Raw genomic sequence first — 25,593 nt, 5'->3', positions numbered from 1 at the left:
AAAAATAAAATAAAATAAAACAGAGACTGTCCATTAATCCACATTCTGCAGTGCAGGGCACTTTATACATTTTTACAGTAATATAAAATTGCTCGCGGGCAACATGGCGACGTGAACTAGACAGTAGACAATTTCTTTCAGAAACTTCTCTCTGCAACTTCTCACTGAGCACATGCATTCTGGGAAGTGACGCTGTGGCACTCAGTAGCAGGAAACTGTCAGTTGCTATTTCTGTGCTGGGGGGGCTGAAAGCGGGTAGAGCTCGACCCGGTTGCTGCACGCAACCTGCACTGAAGAAACGTCCACAGAGTGCGATCAGAGGCATCGTAAAGGCTTATCGGACCTCCCAAACCGCTGCGTGACAAACTGATCCTTGAACTTGCCATCGAGCCAGCTGCAGGCGAGGAGTTTATGGACCACACTGTCATGACAGAACCAGGTTTGTAGTGCGTATGTCCGTTTCGGTTTGCTTCCTTCTTTGGCTTATTTGGTGGGCACGCTTTTTTCTTTGACTAAAATAATGAAGCAGAATTGTTTTTATTCCAACTTGAATGTTATATAGCCACTTGTCTTCCTCAAACGTTGGTCCTAGAGGAGCATTTCTCGTATCGAGCAGTATAGAGCATATTATGTCAAAATAGCATTTTCTTCAGGCTGCTGTAAAAGCCTGTTCTGCTTTAGTCTGTTCAGCTCTGTGTGGTTGTCATTTTGTAATGACATAATGAGGATGTAATTTTTTTACTTACAGACGTGTTTTACATGGCATTACACAGAAGACACAGCATTTCCAGTGTAAATAAAACCTGAAATGTTGATTTAGCACAATATTTGCACTCCCCTCTACTCATTCTTTCACATGGAGCGTAGTTAATTATAAAGCAGCCATGTATTTGTTCTCTATGCTTTGGAAGTTAATGAATGACTAACTGAAAACACAACAAATCCCAGAGTTTCGGTCTCATGCTGAAAATTAGTTTTTTATTTATTTATTTTTTTTTAACTGTGGGTAATCATTAAAAAAAATATTTACCTAGTAAGTCTTCTTAATTTGGAAGGGAAAAGCAAATCAGCATCTATGTACAGCTTCACAAACAGTAGGTAACATAGATTTGTTGTCACCTATTTTAAATATGGATTTCTCTGTGGGTTGGCTGAGAAAATAGTCCAACTGAATGAGAAGCTTCACAATAATTTATATGCAGTAATTATCAGACAAATCTGACACACTGAAAAAAAACTCTGGTTACAGAAGGAACTTCCTTTTTAAAGCTAATGAAATGTCCTAGCAGGTTAATTTGAGCATTCCGGCTCCTGTTTGAAACACAAGACCAGGACAGCTGGAGTATTGCATAAATTATTCTCTTTCTCTGAAAAATGTAATCTTTTCTTTTCCAGTGACCTCTGAATCCTCCTCCCGATGTGAGGTGCTGATCGTTTACATGAGCGAGGCGGAGGAGTGGGCCGTCTACCTGCAGAACGTGCTCAGATTCTCGCGGAAGTTCAACGACAAATCGGTGGTCTTGCATCTGCTTCAAGCGAGCACGGCCTTGCGTGAGCGCGAGCAGGCGCTCGTTCGTGCGAGCAGCAGCATAGTCCTTTTAATGTCCGCTGCGTTCTTAGACTTGCAAGACAACCCCGAAGTGCTAAAGACGTACCAGAAGGTCTTCTGTCCTCCAAATAAAATGGTGCTGCTTTTCTGTGGGGTGTCTGAGAGCGAGATGCTAGAGGAGCATTTCCAACATTGGCACGCGTGGAGAAAACTGTACTCCGATGACGATCCAGCTCTATATGTTTCTACTGTTCTGGAGTCTATTTCCGACGGTAAGTGCACTTCCGTAGTTTTTAATGTTGGCCTATGTGAAAATGGACAGCACCAGTTGCCTTTCCTCAGTTAGCAACCTCGGGGTGCTGGTCCCTGGGAAATTTATATGAAGGTGTGTGGTAGTCCACAACTAGCCTACAAAAAAGGATGTAATAGGCCTACAGATTACCGATCAGTAAGGCTGGGTGTTTGTCAGGGAAGTCATGGATATGACATTGACATTGATTCTGTGACTTTCCCCATGTTTCGCTATTTCCGTGATTTCCTCCTTTTTAGAGCGTTCCGTGATTTTTTTGGCCGGTTTGGATGATAACTGTCAAACTTATCCTGTTATTTGTGTAGGCATACGCTTTTAACAATTTTGCAGAATGCTGAGAGAAACAAGGTGCGACAATGTATACAGATTCGATTCTGGAATGGGTTGGGATCAAGATTCCTGTCTCAGAAGTGTGGCGGCCCCATGGGGTTGAAATTTGTCGTGACACCCCACATGTCAACAGTGTTGTTGCCCAGCGCTCCTTCCCCCCATTTACGGTAACATTCAGTGACAAGTGGCGCACCATAAAACCTATAATGTATATAACTTGAATTGCTCTATTAAAAACTATATTAAAGTGACAAAAAACATTCCAACGGTACTTATTCAATTAATTAAAAATATAGATAACCCGCCAACACCTAAATTACAAAATATAAATATAGACTATGTGGATTTTTTTTAACACAAAAGGTGCAATAATACATTTTTGAGGCAATATTTGGTAAATAGGCCTACTATGTACCCCGGTTTAACGAGGAGGACATTTAATCTCAAAAACTGAAATACTAGCTATTAGAACAACATTCCAATTCCTCCTAATCAAAAAAAAAAAAAAAAAAAAACATTTTAAAACTGTAAACGAAATTTATCCTTCAAATGAATTAATCAGAACAAGATTTAAATTTGAGGTAGTCACCTATGCAACACAAATGTAGAAACAACAGAACACCTGTTCTTTGCTTGTGACACGATCCAAAACTTATGGAAATCCTTGCATGATTGGCTGAGCTCCAAATCCATACATATAGATTTCTTCTCTTTCAAAACTATCCAGTTAGGAGTAATCTTGAAGAACAAGCATATTGAATTTCTAGTTAACAATATCATCATCATCATAACAAAATACTATATACATAAATGCCGAATTCCCCCCATGGTGGAATGCACTAAAAAATGAATTTTCTCTACTTAACAGATGTATAAAAAAGGTCAAAGCTCCCATGCCAGGAAACTTTGTATACTTATGTCTGAATGTAATTTACTCTAGCCCCTTGCTCAGTTCCTTATTTTTATTTCATTATTATTTTAACTTTCTCTATGAGTATATTCCTTTTATGTTATTATATTATTTCAACATTTCAATCCATTTTTTTTTCAACAATAACTATCTTGTTATTACTTCCTATAAGTAATTGATGGTTAAATGTACCCTATGTATATATTGAAAACATCTTAGGAGGTGTGATAAAACAGACATGTGTTTTATTTTAGCCATGCAAATTGAGCATGCAAAACAGCATGCTCTTTGCGCCACCATATCAATATTTTACTCATAGGCTATTTTTGACTAGCAGCCGATTATTGCCCGTTGATTTTTTTAAACTTCAAGCAGTTAACTTGTGACTGTTGCTACAGTTGTGAGTGCCATTTCATGCATCTCCCACTGCTGCTCATGAGATCCATTCATTAATTTAATTACTAATCTGTAGTTTACTCCAAGATTTCTTTCGCTTTTTCAGTTTTCTGTGATTTTCAACAACTTTGCCGTGACTGTTTGTCGCCTATAATAAGAATATTGGCTGAAGCCACGGAGCAGTCACAGCAAAGTCGTTGAAAATGCAGAAAACTGAAAAGAGCGGAAGAAATCACAGTTTAAAATGTTCATTTATGAAATTAATTATATCTCACGCACAGCAGTGGGAAACGAGTGAAATAACATGTGCAACTGTAGCAACATGTGCTTGAAGTTTAAATAAAGAAATCAACAGGCAGTTGCCAGAATAGGAATCGCCTACGAGTGAAATACATAGATAAGCTGGTGCATTTACTCACTTAATGAGGCCCATGGCCACCCGTCATGGAAAGAAAGAGCATGCTTTTTGCCTTTAACAGAAAGTTAGAAATAGAGCATGCACGAATTGCATTAGCTTACTGAAATAAAACATCAAACAGGTTACGTGTCTGTTTTTATTTCTTTGAAGTTTGTTTTGGCACAACATGGATAGCGCATGGTTCGCAGCTCATAAAACATTGTGAGTCTAAGTTACATAAAAGTTCTGAATTTATCCACAATTTTATATAGCCGAATGTCAATAAAATGTCCATAGTTCTTTGATGCAAGTGAAAAGAATAGCCCAATTGAGGAGAACTGGCTGTATCTGATGGTACTGAGTATGCTGTAAATTGCTGTATTGTTAATTAGCAACGGAATAAATTAATCGAGTGACAAATAATACGTTTAAGGGTAATTTTCCCGCCCCGTAAATATTCAGCTCAGTCCGCTGTCATTGTCTAACAGTAGGCTATGCTAGATTTTCTTGGCCTGTATGATTAGCTAATAATAAATATGATTTAATTGGTCAGTATTTAGATGAATAAATAAATAAATCCCCACCTGACACAAGGTCCTCACATGCCCAATGCAGCCACCCAATTCGATCCCCCAAGCCATAGACACGCGTATAGTACATGCTCTATGCCCCAATGTGGGCCTAGCGTACGCGTTTGAGTCAAGTGTCCCATCCACTTTGTTGTGTTGGGAAAACACTGGGCCTCATTCGCAAAACGTTTCTTAAATTATTCTTACTTCATTTGTTCTTAATGAACTGTTCCTATGAAAAACCAATATGGGATTCATGACACATGCAGACCGTTGTTTCTGTGCATATCCCAGGTGTATGAGATGATGAAAGCTGACTGTTTTTAAATTTTATGCACAATCCTGTTTATGTGATTAGCGTAAGGAAACAGCCATGAACAAATATAGATAAGAAAAAAAATTATGAATGCCGAAATGTTAGTGGAAACGTTCTTACACACAGTTTTTGACCAAATATGATTGTACGCATGTTTTGTGACTGAGGCCCATTGTTCCAAATAATAATAATAATAATAATAATAATAATAATATGTTCTAACATATCCAGATTCCCAGTAGTGTTGTGGCACAGATTACTATTTACAGTTTAATATGACATAGGGGCGACATAGCTCAGGAGGTAAGACCAATTGTCTGGCAGTCGGAGGGTTGCTGGTTCAAACCCCGCCCTGGGCATGTCGAAGTGTCCTTGAACAAGACACCTAACCCCTAACTGCTCTGGCGAATGAGAGGCATCAATTGTAAAGCGCTTTGGATAAAAGCGCTATATAAATGCAGTCCATTTAATAATTTGACGTTTTAAGCCAAAATTACTTTTTAAAAAGTGCATTTCACGTGATAAGCAAGCACCGCTAGAGATAGGCAAAGTTGCAACAATAAAGTTATATTGATTTAAGTGTTCCATCCAAGTGCATGCCTTAGGACCTGCAAGATTAAAGGAGAGAATTAATTAATTTGTTTGTTTGTTTTCTTGTTTGTTTGTTTAAAATTGAAGCGCTGTAGCGTAGTCTGAAAGGTGGGCTTTCCAGTATTTGTGGAAAATAGCCAGTGAATGTGCCAGCCTGGCTGATTGGGGAAGGTTGTGAGGAACGATTGCCAGGCGATGGATGAGATGGGACAGCCATCTGGGAGGGATCACACTGAACGGAGAGATCTGGTTGGAGGATACGGTGTCATCGTTGTCTGAAGATAGGAAGGGACAGCATCGTTCCCGGCTTAACGGCTATGCTAGCGCGAGCGATCTGAGTGCAGGTAGCCACCGGAGGCCAGTGCAGAGTGTTGGAAAGCAGGACGTGCGAGTCCAGCAAGCGACAGTCACAGCCGTGGTAGATGAGGGACTGTGAGGGTTTGTTGTAGCCATGTAACCTCATAGCAGTGGAAGTGGCTGGGGTGAAGGAAGAACCTGAAGGGCTAGGCAGCCTGTTTCTATGCATCCTGAGAAGCTCAGATGATCATCCAGGATCTCACATAGGTTTTGGGTTCTGGAGGAAAATGCCGTGGGGTGATGGGCAGTGATGATGACATAGCTCAGGAGGTAAGAGCGGTTGTCTGGCAGTCGGAGGGCTGCCGGTTCGATCCCCCACCCTGGGTATGTTGAAGTGTCCATGAGCAAGACACTGAACTCCTAATTGCTCCCAACAAGCTGATTGGTACCTTGCATGGCAGCCTTTCACCGTTGGTGTGTGAGTGTGTATGTGAATGGGTTAATGAGAGGCATCAATTGTAAAGTGCTTTGGATAATGCCGCCTACCAGAATATTTTTGCTGCACCTCCTTGTACGTGCAGACACACAAGATTAAGTTCCTCTTACAGTCAGCGTAGGCCCGCAGTGTCAGAAAGCGCACGATATTATTAGAAATGATATAAAGAGCGCTTGCATGCGGTTATATAACATTTCACTTTTGTGTTGACAGGAAGGATGCTGTTCGTTTACCCATTTCCATTTTAATGATGACGCGTGTCCAACAATTACAAGGCCTTTTCTTTTTACTTGTATGAGACTTTCTTTAACCTTTTTTTCTGATTACCAATTTGATTTATTCTCATTTCACATATTTCTACTTTAGAGTCATGGTTCACTGTGTGGCTGAAGTTTTTGTGCATTGGTAAAAGATCCACAACAAACATTGTTCAGTTAAGATGATGAGCCTTAAGATTAGGTTTCAGCATTCTTCCTTTATTAGTGATATGGTGTTATATGCTGACTGCTAGCTTTTACTGTATACCCAAAAGCAAAAGCATCAACTGAAAGTTAAATAAAAAGACATTTTCAATCATAGCCTCAGTTTTCAAGAAGGCAATTATGCATGCTAAAGATTTGGTAGGGAGTAAGGTAGGGTAAATATGAACTGAAACGCGTTGCATTATTTAGTCCTTCACATTAAAAGCGGCCGTGTACATCAAGATAATTCAGGAACTGCTTTCATGAAAGCTCTATACTCAAAATTTAGAATTTAGGAACTGAAATAGTTTTATCTAGGCATACAATTTTAGGCCTAAAAGGTGGAAGTAAAATCACTATCTATTTTAATGAAGCTTGTGAGAAGCCAAAGAAAACATGCTGTTAAATGAACTGTACCCTTCAGGTCCAAAAAAGCAACTGTTGTCATGGTTACTGATTTCCATGGAAGTGTTCAGTGTTTTGTTTTTAATCACTGAATAAATGCACCACCGTTTTTTTATTTTATATTTTAAGCACAAAATTATCTGTTTTATAGTTATAGTTTTAACTATGATCTGGAAGTGAATGCAGTATTTATTTATAAAATTGCACTCGAATCCACTGGTCCATCAAGATGGTTGTTCTAAAGATTCATGTAAAAAAATAAATAAACTACCATGTGACAATATTACATGGTAAATTTCAAAGAAGGAGTTTAAAATAATGCTCTAATTGTGCTATGTTTAATCAATTTTCTGGGATGATATTATAATTAGGTTTAGTTTTGATTCATCTTCGTTTATTGTTATTGTACCTTTAGCATAAATGGAGCTAGCGGAGAATTCAAAATATTAGCAAAATGAATAAATTAAACAAGAATGGAAATGCATAGGATCTGATGTGACGCAGAAAAAGTTCCAATTTTTTGCTGTGATTCCGTCTCCTGGTGGCCGTACGTCATGCGATAGCAATGAGCAAGGTTGACTGTAATGACTGGGCTATTGTTTTCTTAGTTTGAAGGTCTTACCTGCCAAATGAGTTTTATGTGAAAGTTCCACTTAGATCGCAAGGTTGGTTGATGTTTAATTCATCTGCCTGCTGCCAAGTGCTCACTGTATGTGATTAGCATCAAAAAAACTGTGTAAAAGGGAATTACATTACGACTTGGTTGTGTTACCTTAAGAGCGCTATTTTAGTGTTTGTTTAACTGACATTTTGAAGGAATTGTACCTTATATGTACAGTGATAACAACAACAACAAAAAAATCAACAAGAACAACAACAACTAGGCTACTGCTTCTACTACTGCAACTACTACTATTACTATTGCTACTACTACTATTACTATTACTATTGCTATTACTACTACTGCTATTACTACGACTATGAATATAACTATTAAATTGTTTTAGATGTCAGTTTTGGAAGTCAACAATATTGGTTCTTTTAAGACCTGTCTATCGTTGGGTAGGTCAGTTCTTAAAGGGCAAGCACCACATATTATAAAAAAGGAAATACACCAGCCAGATGGAAGAAGTTGTCCTATTGAATGACTAACAATGTTAAAAAAAAAAACAGAACATTATTGAAATAAAGGCAAGAAATAAGCCCTAAAAGATCCAATTGCTTACTCCTTGCCCCGCCTCCCTTTTTCAGCAGATCTTCAGAATGATCACCTACGTCATATATTGTGATGAGGAAGTGAGATAGAAATAGCTTGCTATAGCTTGCCCTGTTTCTGTTAGACCAAACAATTCGCTTATACATGATGGCGCATAAGAACACTACAACGCTACAACGCTAATGGAAGAGTGAAATCGACATATAGCCTAATGCTAGACTGATTTGCAGAATTAGTCCATCTGCACCAATTGCTGGAGCTAATACTGTTAGCATGCGGCCCATATTGTCTAATACAGTGGTCTCCAATCCTGGTCCTGGAAAGCTACAGGCTCTGCTGGTTTTTGTTTTCACCTTAAAATCAGCACCCAATTGAGACCCAAGACACCCAGGTGAGTTGAGTTAACTGTGTAATCAACTGCTGTAATTGATTCATGAAGTGCAGAGTCACTATGAAAACCAGCGGACCCTGTAGCTCTCCAGGACCAGGGTTGGAGACCACTGGTCTAATAGTACTGGATGCACAGGGACACACTCAATTGGTATCAGTCTTCCCGTATGAATCTGGGCAAGATTGCTGAAAAGGGTATTTCCCAGAATGTGTTCTAGTTTTTGGCTCCAACACCGATCACCTCTGGCTCAACCTTGAAAGGCTGTGCAGAGGTACTCGTATCAGCGATTATGTCTTCTACAGACTCAGCAGAGACAGAGTCATCTGAGTCACTGATAATGTCCTTTGATTCAGAATCAAATATTTAAACGCGGTGCATTTCTGTCAATTTTTCAACCTGAAGGCACTATAATAGCAGAGCTGTTTGTCTTCCTCCTATTGCGACACGCATCACACAAGTAATTATCCAGGCTGACTTTAGGTGTTTCCGTCAGGAGTGATCAATTTGTTAAACTTGAAGCCAATTTCAGCTTAATTTAATGAAAAACCTCTGGACTAAAATGAACTGATCTTCGGGGGATGCCGGTACGCGGTGCTGGCCATTTAAGGGCAGCTTTCTGCTCCTTCCTGGTCACGCGTTGGTCCATTTCCCCATTCTCACACAGCGGCGGTCGGTGAGCTAGAGGTGGAGTACGATGCGAGCGTGACGGAGACGGGGGCGGAGCTGGGGGATGAGCCAGAGCCGGGGGCGGAGCTGTGGGAGGAGCCAGAGCCGGGGCCGGAGCTGTGGGAGGAGCCAAAGCCGGGGGCGGAGCTGTGGGAGGAGCCAGAGCCGGGGGCGGAGCTGTGGGAGGAGCCAGAGCCAGAGCCGGAGCCGGAGCCGGAGCCGGAGCCGGAGCCGGAGCCGGAGCCGGAGCCGGAGCCGGAGCCGGAGCCGGAGCCGGAGCCTAATATTGCCCCGGAAACGCTCGCTGGGGAGCCCCGACCTCCTGAATCACCCCCGGAAACGGAAGCGCCTGAGCAGGGCCGCGAGATCCACCGAGGGTCACATGTCCAGCCCGCCACTTCAGTCCAGGAAACGTGCCTCACCATCCAGCCCGACAGGATACAGTGTGGGGTAAGGACCGTTACACTGTACTGCGCATTTTCTTTGACTGAGAATGAAATATATCCATTATCTATACCCGCTTATCCCGGGCAGGGTCGCGGGGGGTGCTGGAGCCTATCCCAGCGTGCACTGGATGAGAGGCACGAATACACCCTCATTTCAGCCATTTAAAGCTTTTATGGGGAAAATGGGAAGGACACAGTCTGTGTTACTCGTCCACAGGGAGGACACAGTCTGTGTTACTCGTCCACAGGGAGGACACAGTCTGTGTTTGCTGGACATGGAGGACACAGTCTGTGTTCCGTCCAGGAGGACACAGTCTGTGTTACTCGTCCACGGGGAGGACACAGTCTGTGTTACTCGTCCACGGGGAGGACACAGTCTGTGTTACTCGCCCCACGGGGAGGACACAGTCTGTGTTACTCGTCCACAGGGAGGACACAGTCTGTGTTACTCGTCCACAGGGAGGACACAGTCTGTGTTACTCGTCCACGGGGAGGACACAGTCTGTGTTACTCGTCCACAGGAGGACACAGTCTGTGTTACTGTCCACAGGGAGGACACAGTCTGTGTTTGCGCGTCCACAGGGAGGACACAGTCTGTGTTACTCGTCCACAGGGAGGACACAGTCTGTGTTACTCGTCCACAGGGAGGACACAGTCTGTGTTACTCGTCCACGGGGAGGACACAGTCTGTGTTACTCGTCCACAGGGAGGACACAGTCTGTGTTACTCGTCCACAGGGAGGACACAGTCTGTGTTTGCGCGTCCACAGGGAGGACACAGTCTGTGTTTGCGCGTCCACAGGGAGGACACAGTCTGTGTTACTCGTCCACAGGGAGGACACAGTCTGTGTTACTCGTCCACAGGGAGGACACAGTCTGTGTTACGCGTCCACGGGAGGACACAGTCTGTGTTTACTCGTCCACGGGGAGGACACAGGCTGTGTTTGCGCGTCCACGGGGAGGACACAGTCTGTGTTTGCGCGTCCACGTGAGGACACAGTCTGTGTTTGCTCGTCCACGTGAGGACACAGTCTGTGTTTGCTCGTCCACGTGAGGACACAGTCTGTGTTACTCGTCCACGGGGAGGACACAGTCTGTGTTTGCGCGTCCACAGGGAGGACACAGTCTGTGTTACTCGTCCACGGGGAGGACACAGGCTGTGTTACTCGTCCACGGGGAGGACACAGTCTGTGTTACTCGTCCACGGGGAGGACACAGTCTGTGTTTGCTCGTCCACAGGGAGGACACAGTCTGTGTTACTCGTCCACGGGGAGGACACAGGCTGTGTTACTCGCCCCACGGGGAGGACACAGTCTGTGTTTGCTCGTCCACGAGGAGGACACAGTCTGTGTTACTCGTTCACGGGGAGGACACAGTCTGTGTTACTCGTCCACAGGGAGGACACAGTCTGTGTTTGCTCTGAACTGTTGCTGGCTTCTTCTCTCATATGATATTTTTGCCTCAGGCAGTGGTTTATTTCAGACGTGCTAACTTTGGGTTCGGGGTGAAGTCACATCTTAAACACACTCAGGCTTGACGCTGCTACATCATTTCTGTGTGCCGTATATACTAGTTCAGTATTTTAAAAATCCCTGTTTCTAAATAACACTGAAGTTCTGCCGTGCTATTTGCAGAGAATTAGATGTCGGTACTGCCACTATAATTGTATTTTGCCACGTGATCATTGCAACCGTTCTAAAAAAAATAAATTAATGTTTCTTTCCCTTTTGCGTGTCGTGAAAGTCTCAGGTAAATATTTTCATCATCTTGAGGTGCAAGATGGACTGCCAGGCCAGGGCTGAAGTGGAGTTTTCCTGCCAGGACTGCGCTCCCAAGCGTGAGCCTGGCACCTTTGAGAACGACTACACCGTCAGAGTCAAGGCCCCTGGTAGGCACCGGCATTTCAAATAAATGTTTTAAAAGAGGAAACCCAAACCTCAACCCCCCCCCCCCCCTCCCCCAAGACCTCATACCTGCCCTCCCACACCCTACCCCCCAACACCTCATACCAGCCCTCCCACACCTTACCACCCCCCCCCCCAACACCACATACCAGCCCCCCCACACCCCACCCCCCCTGCCCACAGGCTATTTTGTGTTCACACTCACCCACATGCTTCCCTGGGGGGTTCTCGAGCACAGATGCTGTTCGTTTGATCGACAGTTGCTTCTAGCTGCACGAGAAGAAACTATGCACTATTACTGATTGAAAGTGCAGTGCAACGCAGATTTGATTTTCTGCAAACTGTTACACGCACTGCATAATAGCTCGTTTAGACACTACCAGCCTGACCTGGGTCACATACGTAATTGTTTTGGATTCAAATACTTTTCTTTGCTTTATTGATCTTGTCTGGGGTATTGGAACCAATGAAATGCTCTCAGAAATCCAAACATCGCCTTCAGGTCATATTGGCGGCCTCAATTACACCAGGCAAGATCAATAGAGCACAGAAAAGTATTTTAATCCGAAACAAATACGTATTTGCACCAGGTCTGCTGCCAGCACACAATGATGTAATTGTCTGTGGCTTTGGGTAAATTGTTTCTGGTTAAATATAAATGTGTAAATGTAGGTCACTCTTTTTTTTGTTCTAGATATGCCTTCGGGCATGGTGCTAGTGTCTCTGTACTGCAATGACTCTGTGATCTGCTCAAGGCCCATTGCGTACTTCACCAGCATGGGAGAACTGAGCAGCTGCCTAGAAAACATAACAAATCCCCTGGATTTCATGTGTCAGGTGAGATGTAACATACTGGAGATTTCTTCTATTATCTTTTTTTATCTTGGAACTTGAATCAATTAACAAATGGACATAAATCATAAAATGGCTGACAGATTTAATAGATTATTTATGAAAGATATAAAACGAAGATATGTTAATAATGAAGGTGTCTATGATGTGGCTTTGAAGATAGTGTATCCCAGTTTTAATAGGGGTCAAGTGTCAATGGCTGTCGTGACAAACGTCCTGACAACATGAACACTGTCGGGGAGGAACATTAAATAATTTCTAAACATGCCACTTTCTTTGTCAATGTTTCCAGGCTTTTAATATAACCTCCAGTAGCACAGAGGCACTGGACAATTTACTGACCGAGTCCCTTAGGAGCAGAATACCCACAAGAGGCTTACACATATTTGGCGTGAGCCAAGTTGAGGAAGAAAACATGTCAACTTGTAAGTGTCTCGTTTTAGTTTAACCTGTGAATGTTTGACCGCTAAATGTTGCTTCGCCCTTTCTAAGGCGTCCATTTTGTTTCGGTTTAAATGCTGATACGGCAAATGGGATTTGTGTCAGATTCGCGCAGTAACTCGGCGACGCTTTCTTGGCGAGCACATCTTCATTTCTGAGCTGAACAGATGGGTGTAACCTTCCATTAGCGTGACTCTTGTGGTGGTTCTCCCTTCTGTGGCCGCCACCTCCTGTATCCTGCCCCCGCTCTCGCCCCCTCCCCCCCCAACCCGCCCCCCACCCCACCTCGGCGCCTCACACAGACCAGCGGAGCGAAGAGCTCCCCACGCTGCTCCACTTCGCGGCGAAGTTCGGCCTGAAGAAGCTGGCGGCGCTCCTGCTGCAGTGCCCGGGCGCCATGCAGGCCTACAGCGTGGCCAACCGCTACGGCGACTACCCCAACAACGTGGCCGAGAAGCACGGCTTCTCCGACCTGCGCCAGTTCATGGACGAGTACGTGGTGAGTCAGAGCGCCCAGGTCCACCCCAGATCTGCCCCCCTTTACTTAACCGAAGGGCAGTCTGAAATCCCGGAACGGACTTTTGCTGTTGGCGGTTTTTCGCGTTTGTCCTCCTCGCTCTTCACGGTTTCGCACCTCCCCCCCCCCCGCCCCGCAGGAGACGGCCGACATGCTCAAGTCGCACATACAGGACAGCATCGCGCAGGAGGGCGAGGAGGACGTGTACGAGTCCATGTCGGCCGCGTCGCGGGACATGCTGATGAAGTTCTCCCTCAACCCCGGCTGCTCGGAGGAGATCTACGAGTCCATGCTGGAGCTAGACCCGGACTGCGTGGAGGACCTCTGTACGTACGGCCCCCTCGCGCCGGGGGAACTTCGGTCGGCGCGGGCGTGCCGCCGATAGGGAACAGCGCTGCGATTCGAAAACCCTTTTTCCTGTTTCGCTTTGACACCGCGCCGGCCCGAGCGTTTAACCGCTTCATTGCGTCGACTAACTGACGTTGTTTATTCGATTAACTGAGCGCGCGTTCCATCAGGTCGAATGTAGAGGCGCGCCTTTTCACGTCTCCGGGATTTGTGTTGGCGCTGTGATGTGTGTTGGGTTGTTTTTGGGATGTTTCACCTTTGACCCCGTGTACTTCCCGCACAGATGAGGATATGGAAAAAATGCGGCACGAGGCCCTGAACCCGGAGGAGGCCTTACTTCGCAAGTTTCTCCTCGGTCAGTCGGGACGCCCGCTCTATGGCAGCTCTGTTATTCAGTGCAGTGAACTCGGTCTGCTCCCAGCACGGTCATATTCCCTGTAGGAATGTAACTCTATTTTCTTTGGAATGCAGGTAAAGGAGACAAGTTCAGCACTGAAAATGAAGGGGAGGAGGAGAAGGAGGATGAGCAGGAAGAGGAGGAGCGGGGAGAGGAAGGGGAGGGGAGAGTGGCGGAGAACAGGTTGAGCTGGGAGGAAGAGGAGGAGGAAGATGAGGAGGAGGACCCCTATAACCTGTGTTTTCCGGATCAAGTATACGACACGGTGGATGAGCTCCTCAGCTACGTCCCGGACGTCACCAACCGGCCTCCGGCACCGATTCCCCGACCCACCGTCACCACCCAGCCAGAGGACAACAAAACCTACATCTCCAGAGGTGGGTTTACCCCATGCACCACTCAGTAGCACTAGGTCCTCCAGACCTTCCGCTACTTAAAGTAATCTCTTTGCTGAAACCCAGGACTCTTGTTCACGCGTGAATGTATAAGAGCGGCAATAAGCTGTCCTCGCTGTTCTTTCAGTGTTCCACGAGAAGCCTGTGGGTCACAGGACCACGCTGACACCTGGAGGACTCTATTCAGGTGAGCACGCGTATCCCACTCGTATCTTCCAAACTATTTAATACAAATACATATACGAAATACTGCCCCTGATTTTAACCCCTGACACCACCCCAGACACCTACAGATATATTCAGTTCTTTTGTATGAACGCCATCTAAGTCATTATTTTCAAATGCATAATGTTCATAGGCAGCTCACACATCAGCACTTCGACTTTATCTCCAAACCCTTGGATTGCTAAGCTAGTAAAATGTTTATATTTATGAAGACGTACGTTTAGCTGCTGTTCCAGTGTGTTTATGAGGCCCTACGTTTAGCTGCTGTTCCTGTGTGTTTATGAGGCCCTACGTTTAGCTGCTGTTCCTGTGTGTTTATGAAGCCCTACGTTTAGCTGCTGTTCCAGTGTGTTTATGAAGCCCTACGTTTGGCTGCTGTTCCTGTGTGTTTATGAGGCCCTACGTTTAGCTGCTGTTCCTGTGTGTTTATGAGGCCCTACGTTTAGCTGCTGTTCCTGTGTGTTTATGAGGCCCTACGTTTAGCTGCTGTTCCTGTGTGTTTATGAGGCCCTACGTTTAGCTGCTGTTCCTGTGTGTTTATGAGGCCCTACGTTTAGCTGCTGTTCCAGTGTGTTTATGAAGCCCTACGTTTAGCTGCTGTTCGGATGTGTTTATGAGGCCCTATGTTTAGCTGCTGTTCCTGTGTGTTTATGAGGCCCTACGTTTAGCTGCTGTTCCAGTGTGTTTATGAGGCCCTACGTTTAGCTGCTGTTCCAGTGTGTTTATGAAGCCCTACGTTTAGCTGCTGTTCGGATGTGTTTATGAGGCCCTATGTTTAGCTGCTGTTCCTGTGTGTTTATGAGGCCCTACGTTTAGCTGCTGTTCCTGTGTGTTTATGAGGCCCTACGTTTAGCTGCTGTTCCTGTGTGTTTATGAAGCCCTACGTTTAGCTGCTGTTCGGATGTGTTTATGAGGCCCTACGTTTAGCTGCTGTTCCTGTGTGTTTATGAGGCCCTACGTTTAGCTGCTGTTCCTGTGTGTTTATGAGGCCCTACGTTTAGCTGCTGTTCCAGTGTGTTTATGAGGCCCTACGTTTAGCTGCTGTTCGGGTGTGTTTATGAGGCCCTACGTTTAGCTGCTGTTCCAGTGTGTTTATGAGGCCCTACGTTTAGCTGCTGTTCCTGTGTGTTTATGAGGCCCTACGTTTAGCTGCTGTTCGGATGTGTTTATGAGGCCCTATGTTTAGCTGCTGTTCCTGTGTGTTTATGAGGCCCTACGTTTAGCTGCTGTTCCAGTGTGTTTATGAGGCCCTACGTTTAGCTGCTGTTCCAGTGTGTTTATGAGGCCCTACGTTTAGCTGCTGTTCCAGTGTGTTTATGAGGCCCTACGTTTAGCTGCTGTTCCTGTGTGTTTATGAGGCCCTATGTTTAGGTGCTGTTCCAGTGTGTTTATGAGGCCCTACGTTTAGCTGCTGTTCCAGTGTGTTTATGAGGCCCTACGTTTAGCTGCTGTTCCTGTGTGTTTATGAGGCCCTACGTTTAGCTGCTGTTCCTGTGTGTTTATGAAGCGCTACGTTTAGCTGCTGTTCCTGTGTGTTTATGAAGCCCTACGTTTAGCTGCTGTTCCTGTGTGTTTATGAGGCCCTACGTTTAGCTGCTGTTCCAGTGTGTTTATGAGGCCCTACGTTTAGCTGCTGTTCCAATGTGTTTATGAGGCCCTACGTTTAGCTGCTGTTCCTGTGTGTTTATGAGGCCCTATGTTTAGCTGCTGTTCCAGTGTGTTTATGAGGCCCTACGTTTAGCTGCTGTTCCAGTGTGTTTATGAGGCCCTACGTTTAGCTGCTGTTCCAGTGTGTTTATGAGGCCCTACGTTTAGCTGCTGTTCCAGTGTGTTTATGAGGCGCTACGTTTAGCTGCTGTTCGGATGTGTTTATGAGGCCCTACATTTAGCTGCTGTTCCAGTGTGTTTATGAGGCCCTACGTTTAGCTGCTGTTCCTGTGTGTTTATGAGGCCCTACGTTTAGCTGCTGTTCCTGTGTGTTTATGAGGCCCTACGTTTAGCTGCTGTTCCAGTGTGTTTATGAGGCCCTACGTTTAGCTGCTGTTCCAGTGTGTTTATGAGGCCCTACGTTTAGCTGCTGTTCCTGTGTGTTTATGAGGCCCTACGTTTAGCTGCTGTTCCTGTGTGTTTATGAGGCCCTATGTTTAGCTGCTGTTCCTGTGTGTTTATGAGGCCCTACGTTTAGCTGCTGTTCCAGTGTGTTTATGAGGCCCTATGTTTAGCTGCTGTTCCTGTGTGTTTATGAGGCCCTACGTTTAGCTGCTGTTCCAGTGTTTTTATGAGGCCCTACGTTTAGCTGCTGTTCCTGTGTGTTTATGAGGCCCTACGTTTAGCTGCTGTTCGGGTGTGTTTATGAGGCCCTACGTTTAGCTGCTGTTCCTGTGTGTTTATGAGGCCCTACGTTTAGCTGCTGTTCTGTGTTTATGAGGCCCTACGTTTAGCTGCTGTTCCAATGTGTTTATGAGGCCCTACGTTTAGCTGCTGTTCCAGTGTGTTTATGAGGCCCTACGTTTAGCTGCTGTTCCAGTGTGTTTATGAAGAGCTACGTTTAGCTGCTGTTCCAGTGTGTTTATGAGGCCCTACGTTTAGCTGCTGTTCGGATGTGTTTATGAGGCCCTACGTTTAGCTGCTGTTCCTGTGTGTTTATGAGGCCCTACGTTTAGCTGCTGTTCCTGTGTGTTTATGAGGCCCTACGTTTAGCTGCTGTTCCAGTGTGTTTATGAGGCCCTACGTTTAGCTGCTGTTCCAGTGTGTTTATGAGGCCCTACGTTTAGCTGCTGTTCCAGTGTGTTTATGAGGCCCTACGTTTAGCTGCTGTTCCAGTGTGTTTATGAGGCGCTACGTTTAGCTGCTGTTCGGATGTGTTTATGAGGCCCTACGTTTAGCTGCTGTTCCAGTGTGTTTATGAGGCCCTACGTTTAGCTGCTGTTCCAGTGTGTTTATGAGGCCCTACGTTTAGCTGCTGTTCCAGTGTGTTTATGAGGCCCTACGTTTAGCTGCTGTTCCAGTGTGTTTATGAGGCCCTACGTTTAGCTGCTGTTCCTGTGTGTTTATGAGGCCCTACGTTTAGCTGCTGTTCCAGTGTGTTTATGAGGCCCTACGTTTAGCTGCTGTTCCTGTGTGTTTATGAGGCCCTACGTTTAGCTGCTGTTCGGGTGTGTTTATGAGGCCCTACGTTTAGCTGCTGTTCCAGTGTGTTTATGAGGCCCTACGTTTAGCTGCTGTTCCTGTGTGTTTATGAGGCCCTACGTTTAGCTGCTGTTCCTGTGTGTTTATGAGGCCCTACGTTTAGCTGCTGTTCCTGTGTGTTTGAATTGTCCCTCACGACCGCGTGCTGTCTCTGTTTGCGTCAGTCCCCGCGAGGCCGGTCCGGGACAGGCTGTCCACCACCACCTACGACCCGTACGCGGGCATGAGGACGCCCGGGCAGCGCCAGCTGATCTCGCTACAGGAGCGGGTGAAAGTGGGGGCCCTGAACGTGGAGGACGCCGTCCAGGAGTTCAAGGCCTGGCAGCAGAACCAGGAGAGGCGCTCCCAGTCTCTGCGCTACCAGCAGGTTCTCCAAACACACTTTTTTTCTGAGGGGAACAGCTGTGCAGAACCCATGTGGAACCTGTAAAACGGACCCCTGCAGCGCTCACTTTCATGGACTGTTAATCCTTCTCACTAGAGCTGTGACCAGTACTGTAATATGTTTCTTCTTGTCCCGTGTTTTCTTAGTCAGAATAAAGAACTGTGTAAGCAAATATTTTTAAAAGTGCGGTACGTGAGTAGGATAATGAGTTGCATGTGTAACAGGAGGATTCACTTGCAGTTTCGATTTCAGGAGAATCTTAAGAGGCTGAGAGACAGCATTACCAGAAGGCACAAAGAGAAAGGAAGAACTGGAAAAGACATAGGTAAACCTTAGCCTGTGTGTGTGTCTGCGTGTGTGTGTGAGTGTGTCTGCGTGTGTCTGCATGTGTGTCTGCATGTGTGTGTGTGTGTGTATGTAAGTCAGTACATGTAGGGGCCTCCAGTGGCGTAGCCCGTAGAGCGCTTTCCACATGCTCATTGCGAGCTGCGACGTTGGCGGTTCGAGTCGGACCGCCGACCTTTGTCGCATGTCTCTCCCTCTCTCTCCTCCTAGTATTTCCTGTCTCTCTACACTGATCTGTCAAATAAAGCTGAATAACCCCAAAAAACATATTAAAAAAAAAAAAAAAAAGTCAGTACATGTATCTGTACGTAGCGTAAGGTAAGTAGGCCTTGTTGGTCGGGTTCAGGCAGGAAAGGGTGCTGTGAGACTAGGCTGTCTGCTCTAATGCAGTCAGACAGCGAGCGCTGATCGGATGCCTTCTCTCCGTGCAGAGATCACCGGCCCGCTGCCTCGGGGCCTGCGTGGCGACGCGTCCCTGCAGGTGGAGTGCTGCGTGTACGAGCCGGCGCCTCGTGCGATGACCCTGCCCCCCGCCTCCAACCCGCCCGCCAGGTCCATGCAGAGAGGCAGCTGGCACAACGGGAGCATCTCCAGCGTGTCCAGTGAGTGCTACGCCTACTCCGAAACACAGGCCTGCTCCTCTTCACAAACACACTGCTGCTCCTCTTCACAAACACACTGCTGCTCCTCTTTACAAACACACTGCTGCTCCTCTTCTGCTATTTTTCATAAAGAAAACTTCAAAATATTGTGCTGCTCTTTTACCTCAGCACAGTTCAACATACCTTTTTACTGATAGAGCTGTTCTCCTTATGCACCTTGCAAGTTGCACCTTCCCATAAATATTATTTTGGTTTGTTAAAAATGAAAAAACGTATTGATAAGCATAAAGAAAACAATGCTGCCATTCTCCTTCACATTTATAAAAACAGTGCATTAGCTGAGCAGATTGCCCTTATCTAACGTGACACCCATTGCTAAATACACACTGTTCATACTGCCGGTGGCTGTTTACTGAGGCCATTAAGTTATGTGGTGATATCCCAGGGCTCGCCGATGGCCGTCTCAATTAGACCTGAAGGTTAAACATAGCACAAACAACTGCAGGGTGTTGAGTTGGTGTCGGTTTGCAAAATACAGCGAGGGCTGAGGAGAGTTGCGAAGTTGTGGGGTCCAGGTAGTGATTTTTCATCCATTGGTGGATGAGAAACACAGGCAGCAGAGCTTGGTTGTGATTGGTCAGGTTTACTCAGTCAAGTTAAGTGTTCAGTGAACGGATTCTAATATATATATATATATATATATATATATATATATATATATATATATATATATATAGCTCCATAATGGACAAAGGCATATTTTTCCTTGATTTGGCTCTTTACACCATTATGTTGGATTTATAGTCAAATAATTCTTATGTGGTTACAGTGAATTGTTTGATTGTATCTTTTATGAAAGGGTATTGAAATACATTTTGGTTTCACCTTGTAGAAATAGCAGCGCTTTTTATACATACCCCCCCCCCCCATTTTAGGGCACAGTAATGTTTGTCTTCGCTGGTGTTTCTGATTAGTCAGTGGTGTTTGATTGCTTCTTTGGTGCAAGTATAAGTGCTTTTAGTATCTATTCTTTATCCTAGGCTTTTAATTGCTTTTGTAGTCTGTTGTTGGTGTTTGTCAGCATAAGGACCAGAGTTGTACCAATGAGAGGCTAGCAAGCCATTATGGGACTAAGAATTAAGAACAAAACAGTCATACTATAGGCCAAACCTTAGATTCACAAAAATCAACAGTTTGGGTCATCATTAAGAACAAAGAGCACTGGTGGATGACTTAAAGCAGTCATTGTCGGCAAAGGATATGTGACAAAGGGTTTTTTATTCCCCACCACTCATTGCAACAGATTCCACTTTCTCTGGGGTGTTAAGTTTAGGCTACGTGCTGTGTGGTGCAAGAGAATCGGCAGCTGTTTGTGGTCATGAGCTCAGCTAATGATATTACTTCAGATTAAGCAGCTTAGTTTATAAACCTGTTTCAGGCTTCTCATCTGATCTGAGAAAACATTTCACCCAACTTTCCAAATATCAGTTCTCCTTGCCGTAGGAATGTCCATCTGTTTTTTACATTACATTACATTACAGGCATTTAGCAGACGCTCTTATCCAGAGCGATTTACATTGTATCCAGTTATACAGCTGTATATATACTGGAGCAATGCAGGTTAAGTACCTTGCTCAAGGGTACCAACGGCAGTGTCCTACCAGGGAATCGAACCTGCGAGCTTTAGGTTACAAGACCAGCTCCGTAGCCATTATACTACACTGCCGCCCTGCCGTTTTTTCTTCCTGTCCGTATGTCTGCGTAGGACGCAATGCTTACACAATTGCAGTTCCTCTGAATTTCACTTAATGGGAGCAAAATGACATCACCAGATGCAGCCTCATGTACAATCTGGAGCAGTATAAACCAATCAGAACGAGCTGAATTACACCACACCGCACCACACCACACGCTAGGCCATCTTCCTCTGAGGTAATTTCAACTAGTGTTTGGGGAAGGAAGTGCTGTCACGGCAGAGTGATGCTTCTGTCTTGGGCGCCTGAGCACTTTCAGGGATAAAACAGTGGCCACTGTCCTTCTCTGGTTAAAGCGATAGTTCACTTTATAGGTTTTTTTTAAATAGAATGTCATTTTTTCAGAGTCTGTTTTCAACTGGCTCAGGCAGTTTTTGTGAGGGGGTGGGAGGTGGAGGGTGACATCACAAGTTTGTGGTTTAAAGCAAGAAAATACACTTCAGTTAGCCCCAGAGTAGCTTATTCAGTAACATTATGTTTCCAGAGGCTGCAAATATCAACGCATTAATGTTATAGTGTTCATTCACCATTATGAGTACACATATCAGATTTTTTCCCTTTAGAAAAAATCTAAAGTTCAAAAACGATGTGTCCAAAAGCCACATGTGAACACCCAACATGAGAAGAGTACATCTCTGAACTGTAAAAATAATCCCACTCATAAAACGAGAGATGGAAAAGGTAACCTATGCTATTTATATATTTAGTTATGTTTTGTCTTTACAGGAAAATTGCAGTTCACATTTGAAAATGTGAAAATGCAGAATTTCGTGTCACGTTTTGTTTTCACATGGACATTTTCATGCACATGTGAAAAACGCCAATCACGAGAGAAAACGTCCAGTTCACGTGTGACATTTTCTTTTCGCATGCAAATACTTGAATTCACATGTGACAATGCTAAATTGTTAAAATGTTAAACAAAAGCTTTCTGTGCCAATCAAACATACACTAAAACTGAAATAATATTTTTTTAAATTTCATAAAGTGGAATTCTTGTAAGTCTGTTCATGGTTCAGATTTAAAATCACTGAATTAGCTGTCAGCTGTAATACTTTAGTCGCCCAATCAGAAGTTATATGTATTGCACGTCACTGCGTCCACTTTTGTTTAATAATACATATTAGCTAAAGTGTTTCGCTAGCATTAACTTGCTTTTTGCTTCTATTGGTTATTATACTTTTACCCCTTAATATTTCTCTAGTAGTTAAAAAAACCCTAATTTACAAAGGAAACCTGTCTTCCTGGCCAAAACATGCTTCTGGCAGGTATAAAATAAATAACCATATCACACTGCGAGCATTCTGCGGTCTGTTGTGTATATTCTGTGTTCGGTCTTTACTTCACCCACACGGGGAGGAAGGGGCTGACATTTTGGGTTTGTGAGGGGGTGGGGGGTGATGAGTGCAATCACAGGTTTGTGGTTTAATGCAAGAAAATACTCTTCAGTTAGCTCCAGGTTATATAGTAACATTATGTTTCCAAAGGCTGAAAATATCAACAAATTAATTTTATAGTGTTCATTCACCATTGTCTGTACACATATCAGTTTTATATTCCCTTCTGAAAAAACCACAAGTCCAAAAGCCACATGTGAACACCCAACATGTGTAAGTACACATGTGAACTATAAAAAGAATGCCACCTGTAAGACGAGATCTGGGAAAGTCACGCTTCGGGTCACATTTTGTCTTCACAGGAAAATTGCAGTTCACATTTGTAGAAGTCAGTCACATGGAAATTTAGAATTTCACATGATGTCACGTCATGTTTTCTTTTCGCATGTGGAAATTTTCATGCTCATGTGAAAAACGCCAATCACATGTGAAAATGTTAAACTGTTAAAATGTTAAATGAAAGGTTTCTGTGCCGATCAAACATACGCTAAAACTGAAATAATATATTTTTTAAATTTCATAAAGTGGAATTCTTGTAAGTCTGTTCAGGTTTCAGATTTAAAACCACTGCGTCCACTTTTGTTTAATAATACATATTAGCTAAAGTGTTTTGCTAGCATTAACTTGCTTTTTGCTTTTAATGGTTATCATACTTTTACCCCTTAATATTTCTCTCTGAGTAGTTTTAGTTTAAAAAAAAAAAAAACTTAATTTACAAAAGAAACCTGTCTTCCTGGCCAAATACGCTTCTGGCAGGTAGAGAATAAATAACCATATCTCACTGCAAGCATTCTGTGGTCTGTTGTGAATATTCTGTTTTCTGTCTTTACTTCACCCACTCGGGGAGGAAGAGGCTGACATTTTGGGTTTAATTTTGAACAGGTGAAGGGAGCAACAGACTGAGCACGCTCAGCTTCAGCAGTGGAGCGGACGGCGACTTGGATGTGAGACCCACAACCGAAACCCCTCCCTCGAACGAGAACATTCGAAAAATTGCTTCCTCGTATCAGGGCAAAATTTTCCATTGCCTAATTTCCACCTATAGTCAACCTAGAATATCTTGTGAAATCCACTTTTTAAATCCCTTTTAAAATGCAAATATGACACCCACTCCCTCCCACCCTCCCCATCCTCTGAAGAATCTCACTCAAAGGTTTATGTCTTACGCCCAGTATGTATGAAGTATGTAGCTATTGCCTATAACATGCCTGTCAATAGGCAGGTTTTATACTTATAGTTTAAAGTATATATACTATACTTTATGTATGTAGTGTGTATGGAAGAAGTAAATGGCTTATCCCACACTAGTGTTTGTGATCGTTTGGGAAGAGAATGATTGTGGTTTCGTAAACATAATTTCTCTTTTCTTCACATTTCAGGACAGCGTAGACTTTCCTATCCCACCGCGACCTCCGCGTAACGACCCGCCCCCAATCCTGCCCCCCCCGCGGGTCCCGCCTCGGGTACCCGAAAGGTAAACCTCACCGCGCGGCCGAGCGGTAGCTGCCCCGTCGGAGTCACTGCGCACGGCTCTCAGACGCCGGGAGATTCTAGACGGCGTTATATTTTTGAAGCTGAACGCCGGCAGTTTATTTTCAGACGCTTGCTTCGACCTCTCTTTCGGTTTGCAGCGTTTCGGCCGAGAGACGTCCCATCGTAAACAGAAGTCATTTCTGGTGGAGGCGATGCGTGGCGGCAGCACCATGAGCACGTGCTAATCACGGTGCAGGAAAGCAGGAAGCCGCACGCCTTTGTGCCGGACGCAGCTTTAGAGCCACGCTAACACTTAGCACATGTTTATTAACGTCTATGCATCGGCAACAGGTGAAAAGGAGGCAATAATGGAAAGAAAAAAATGAGTGAGATCCTGACATAATGTCGAGAGATGTTGAGAAAACAGCGCTAACACAGTGCTAGCACGGACCCGGGTTCTTTCAACTGTGCGTCTCAGTCACGCCAGGCTGGAATAAGCTTTGATCTTGTCTTTTGCAGGATTCCTGAGAGCCCCATGACGGAGCGCTACGTACAAAATCCGTCTCGTGCCCTTCCTCGCCCCCCCCAGAGAGCTCCGTCCCCCCCTCCCATCCCCAGACGACCTCGCTGAGAGAGGGGAGGACCACCCCCCCCCCCCTTCCACCACTGTTCTATTCTCAGCTCACAAGAACCTTCTTTGGCCCAAAAGACGCTAAATCGCAATTCCGAGTGTTTCCGACTGTTGGGGGCGCCATTTCCTGAAACTCGGCAAGCGTGCGTCACTCGGGATCCGTTTCTGAGCTTCTTCCGGAGTTGTGGGGCGTGGCAGTGGGCACATCAGGCATTCCGATGGGTCCCCAGACAGGCGGTCAGAATCAATAGGATGGGCCTGGATCGCAGGCCATTTTGAAAGAAACCACCTTGCCAAAAGCATGTCTGCATGTGTGTTATGTAAATGTGTGAGCAAGCTTGATATTAAGGGCGCCGCCACGTTTTTTGTTATAATATACACAGAACGGTGCATATCGCGATAAAGCTTGTGAACAGTTTCTCTTTCCTCTGTAATTTGACACTGAAGTTCAAGTTCATGTAATCATTGAAAGACTGGCTTGAGAATCTGTGCTGCACTTATAAATATTGATCTGACTGGGACTAGGTATGTAGTGCACAGAATACAGATGTAGTGAGCCTACTGTATTTTAAGGTAGAAACAGATGTGGCACAAGTTAAAGGTAACAAACAATTGAATCAGAATATTTATCTGTCTGGATAAGGGCTGATATACCGTTAATAACCAATGAGGTGAACTGGGTACTTACGCAATGTATATACTAGCTTTCTGCAAACATCTCTAGCAAAGTTAACCTACATACTTCTTATTCTTTAAATTATTTGTCCTGGCAGGTACTGGAGGTTACTTCATTACTGATTTTGGATTATCCCATCATGTTTGATTACTTTTCGGAGTTATTTATAAAGTGTGATATATGTGTGTTCAATATGTGCAAAACAATTCCATGTAAATTATGAACCGGTGAGTAATTTTTGGGAAATCCTGTTGCGTTATTTGTTCCGTTGAGGTGAATTCTTATTATGGTCATTTTAATAAATATCCTCTCCAAAG

General features: G+C 44.6%; 1 protein-coding gene across 1 annotated transcript; it reads left to right on the top strand.

The window, feature by feature from the left end:
• The first annotated feature begins 239 nt into the window (after positions 1-239).
• On the top strand, positions 240-25,593 carry pik3ap1 (phosphoinositide-3-kinase adaptor protein 1). Its single transcript, XM_064317123.1, has 17 exons — positions 240-439; positions 1,396-1,821; positions 9,299-9,750; positions 11,489-11,633; positions 12,344-12,486; positions 12,794-12,926; positions 13,245-13,441; positions 13,599-13,785; positions 14,091-14,162; positions 14,279-14,581; positions 14,727-14,786; positions 18,178-18,380; positions 18,651-18,723; positions 19,175-19,345; positions 23,379-23,440; positions 23,876-23,970; positions 24,489-25,593. The coding sequence occupies exons 1-17, from the start codon at positions 412-414 to the stop codon at positions 24,598-24,600; spliced, it is 2,862 nt and encodes a 953-aa protein (XP_064173193.1). The 5' UTR covers positions 240-411; the 3' UTR covers positions 24,601-25,593.

Source organism: Anguilla rostrata, chromosome 18 (genome assembly GCF_018555375.3).
Source record: "Anguilla rostrata isolate EN2019 chromosome 18, ASM1855537v3, whole genome shotgun sequence".
NCBI lineage: Eukaryota > Metazoa > Chordata > Actinopteri > Anguilliformes > Anguillidae > Anguilla > Anguilla rostrata.
Note: the sequence above shows the minus strand (reverse complement) of the source record. Positions and strands in the feature narration are given on the sequence as shown.

What these genes read in the sequence shown, in the direction of transcription:
- pik3ap1 (XM_064317123.1), top strand. Translation starts at nt 412, where the DNA reads ATGGACCACACTGTCATGACAGAACCAG. An exon ending in ACTTCGCAAGTTTCTCCTCG is followed by an intron (nt 14,163 to 14,278) that starts GTCAGTCGGGAC and finishes TTTGGAATGCAG; the next exon opens with GTAAAGGAGACAAGTTCAGC. An exon ending in GAGCATCTCCAGCGTGTCCA is followed by an intron (nt 19,346 to 23,378) that starts GTGAGTGCTACG and finishes AATTTTGAACAG; the next exon opens with GTGAAGGGAGCAACAGACTG.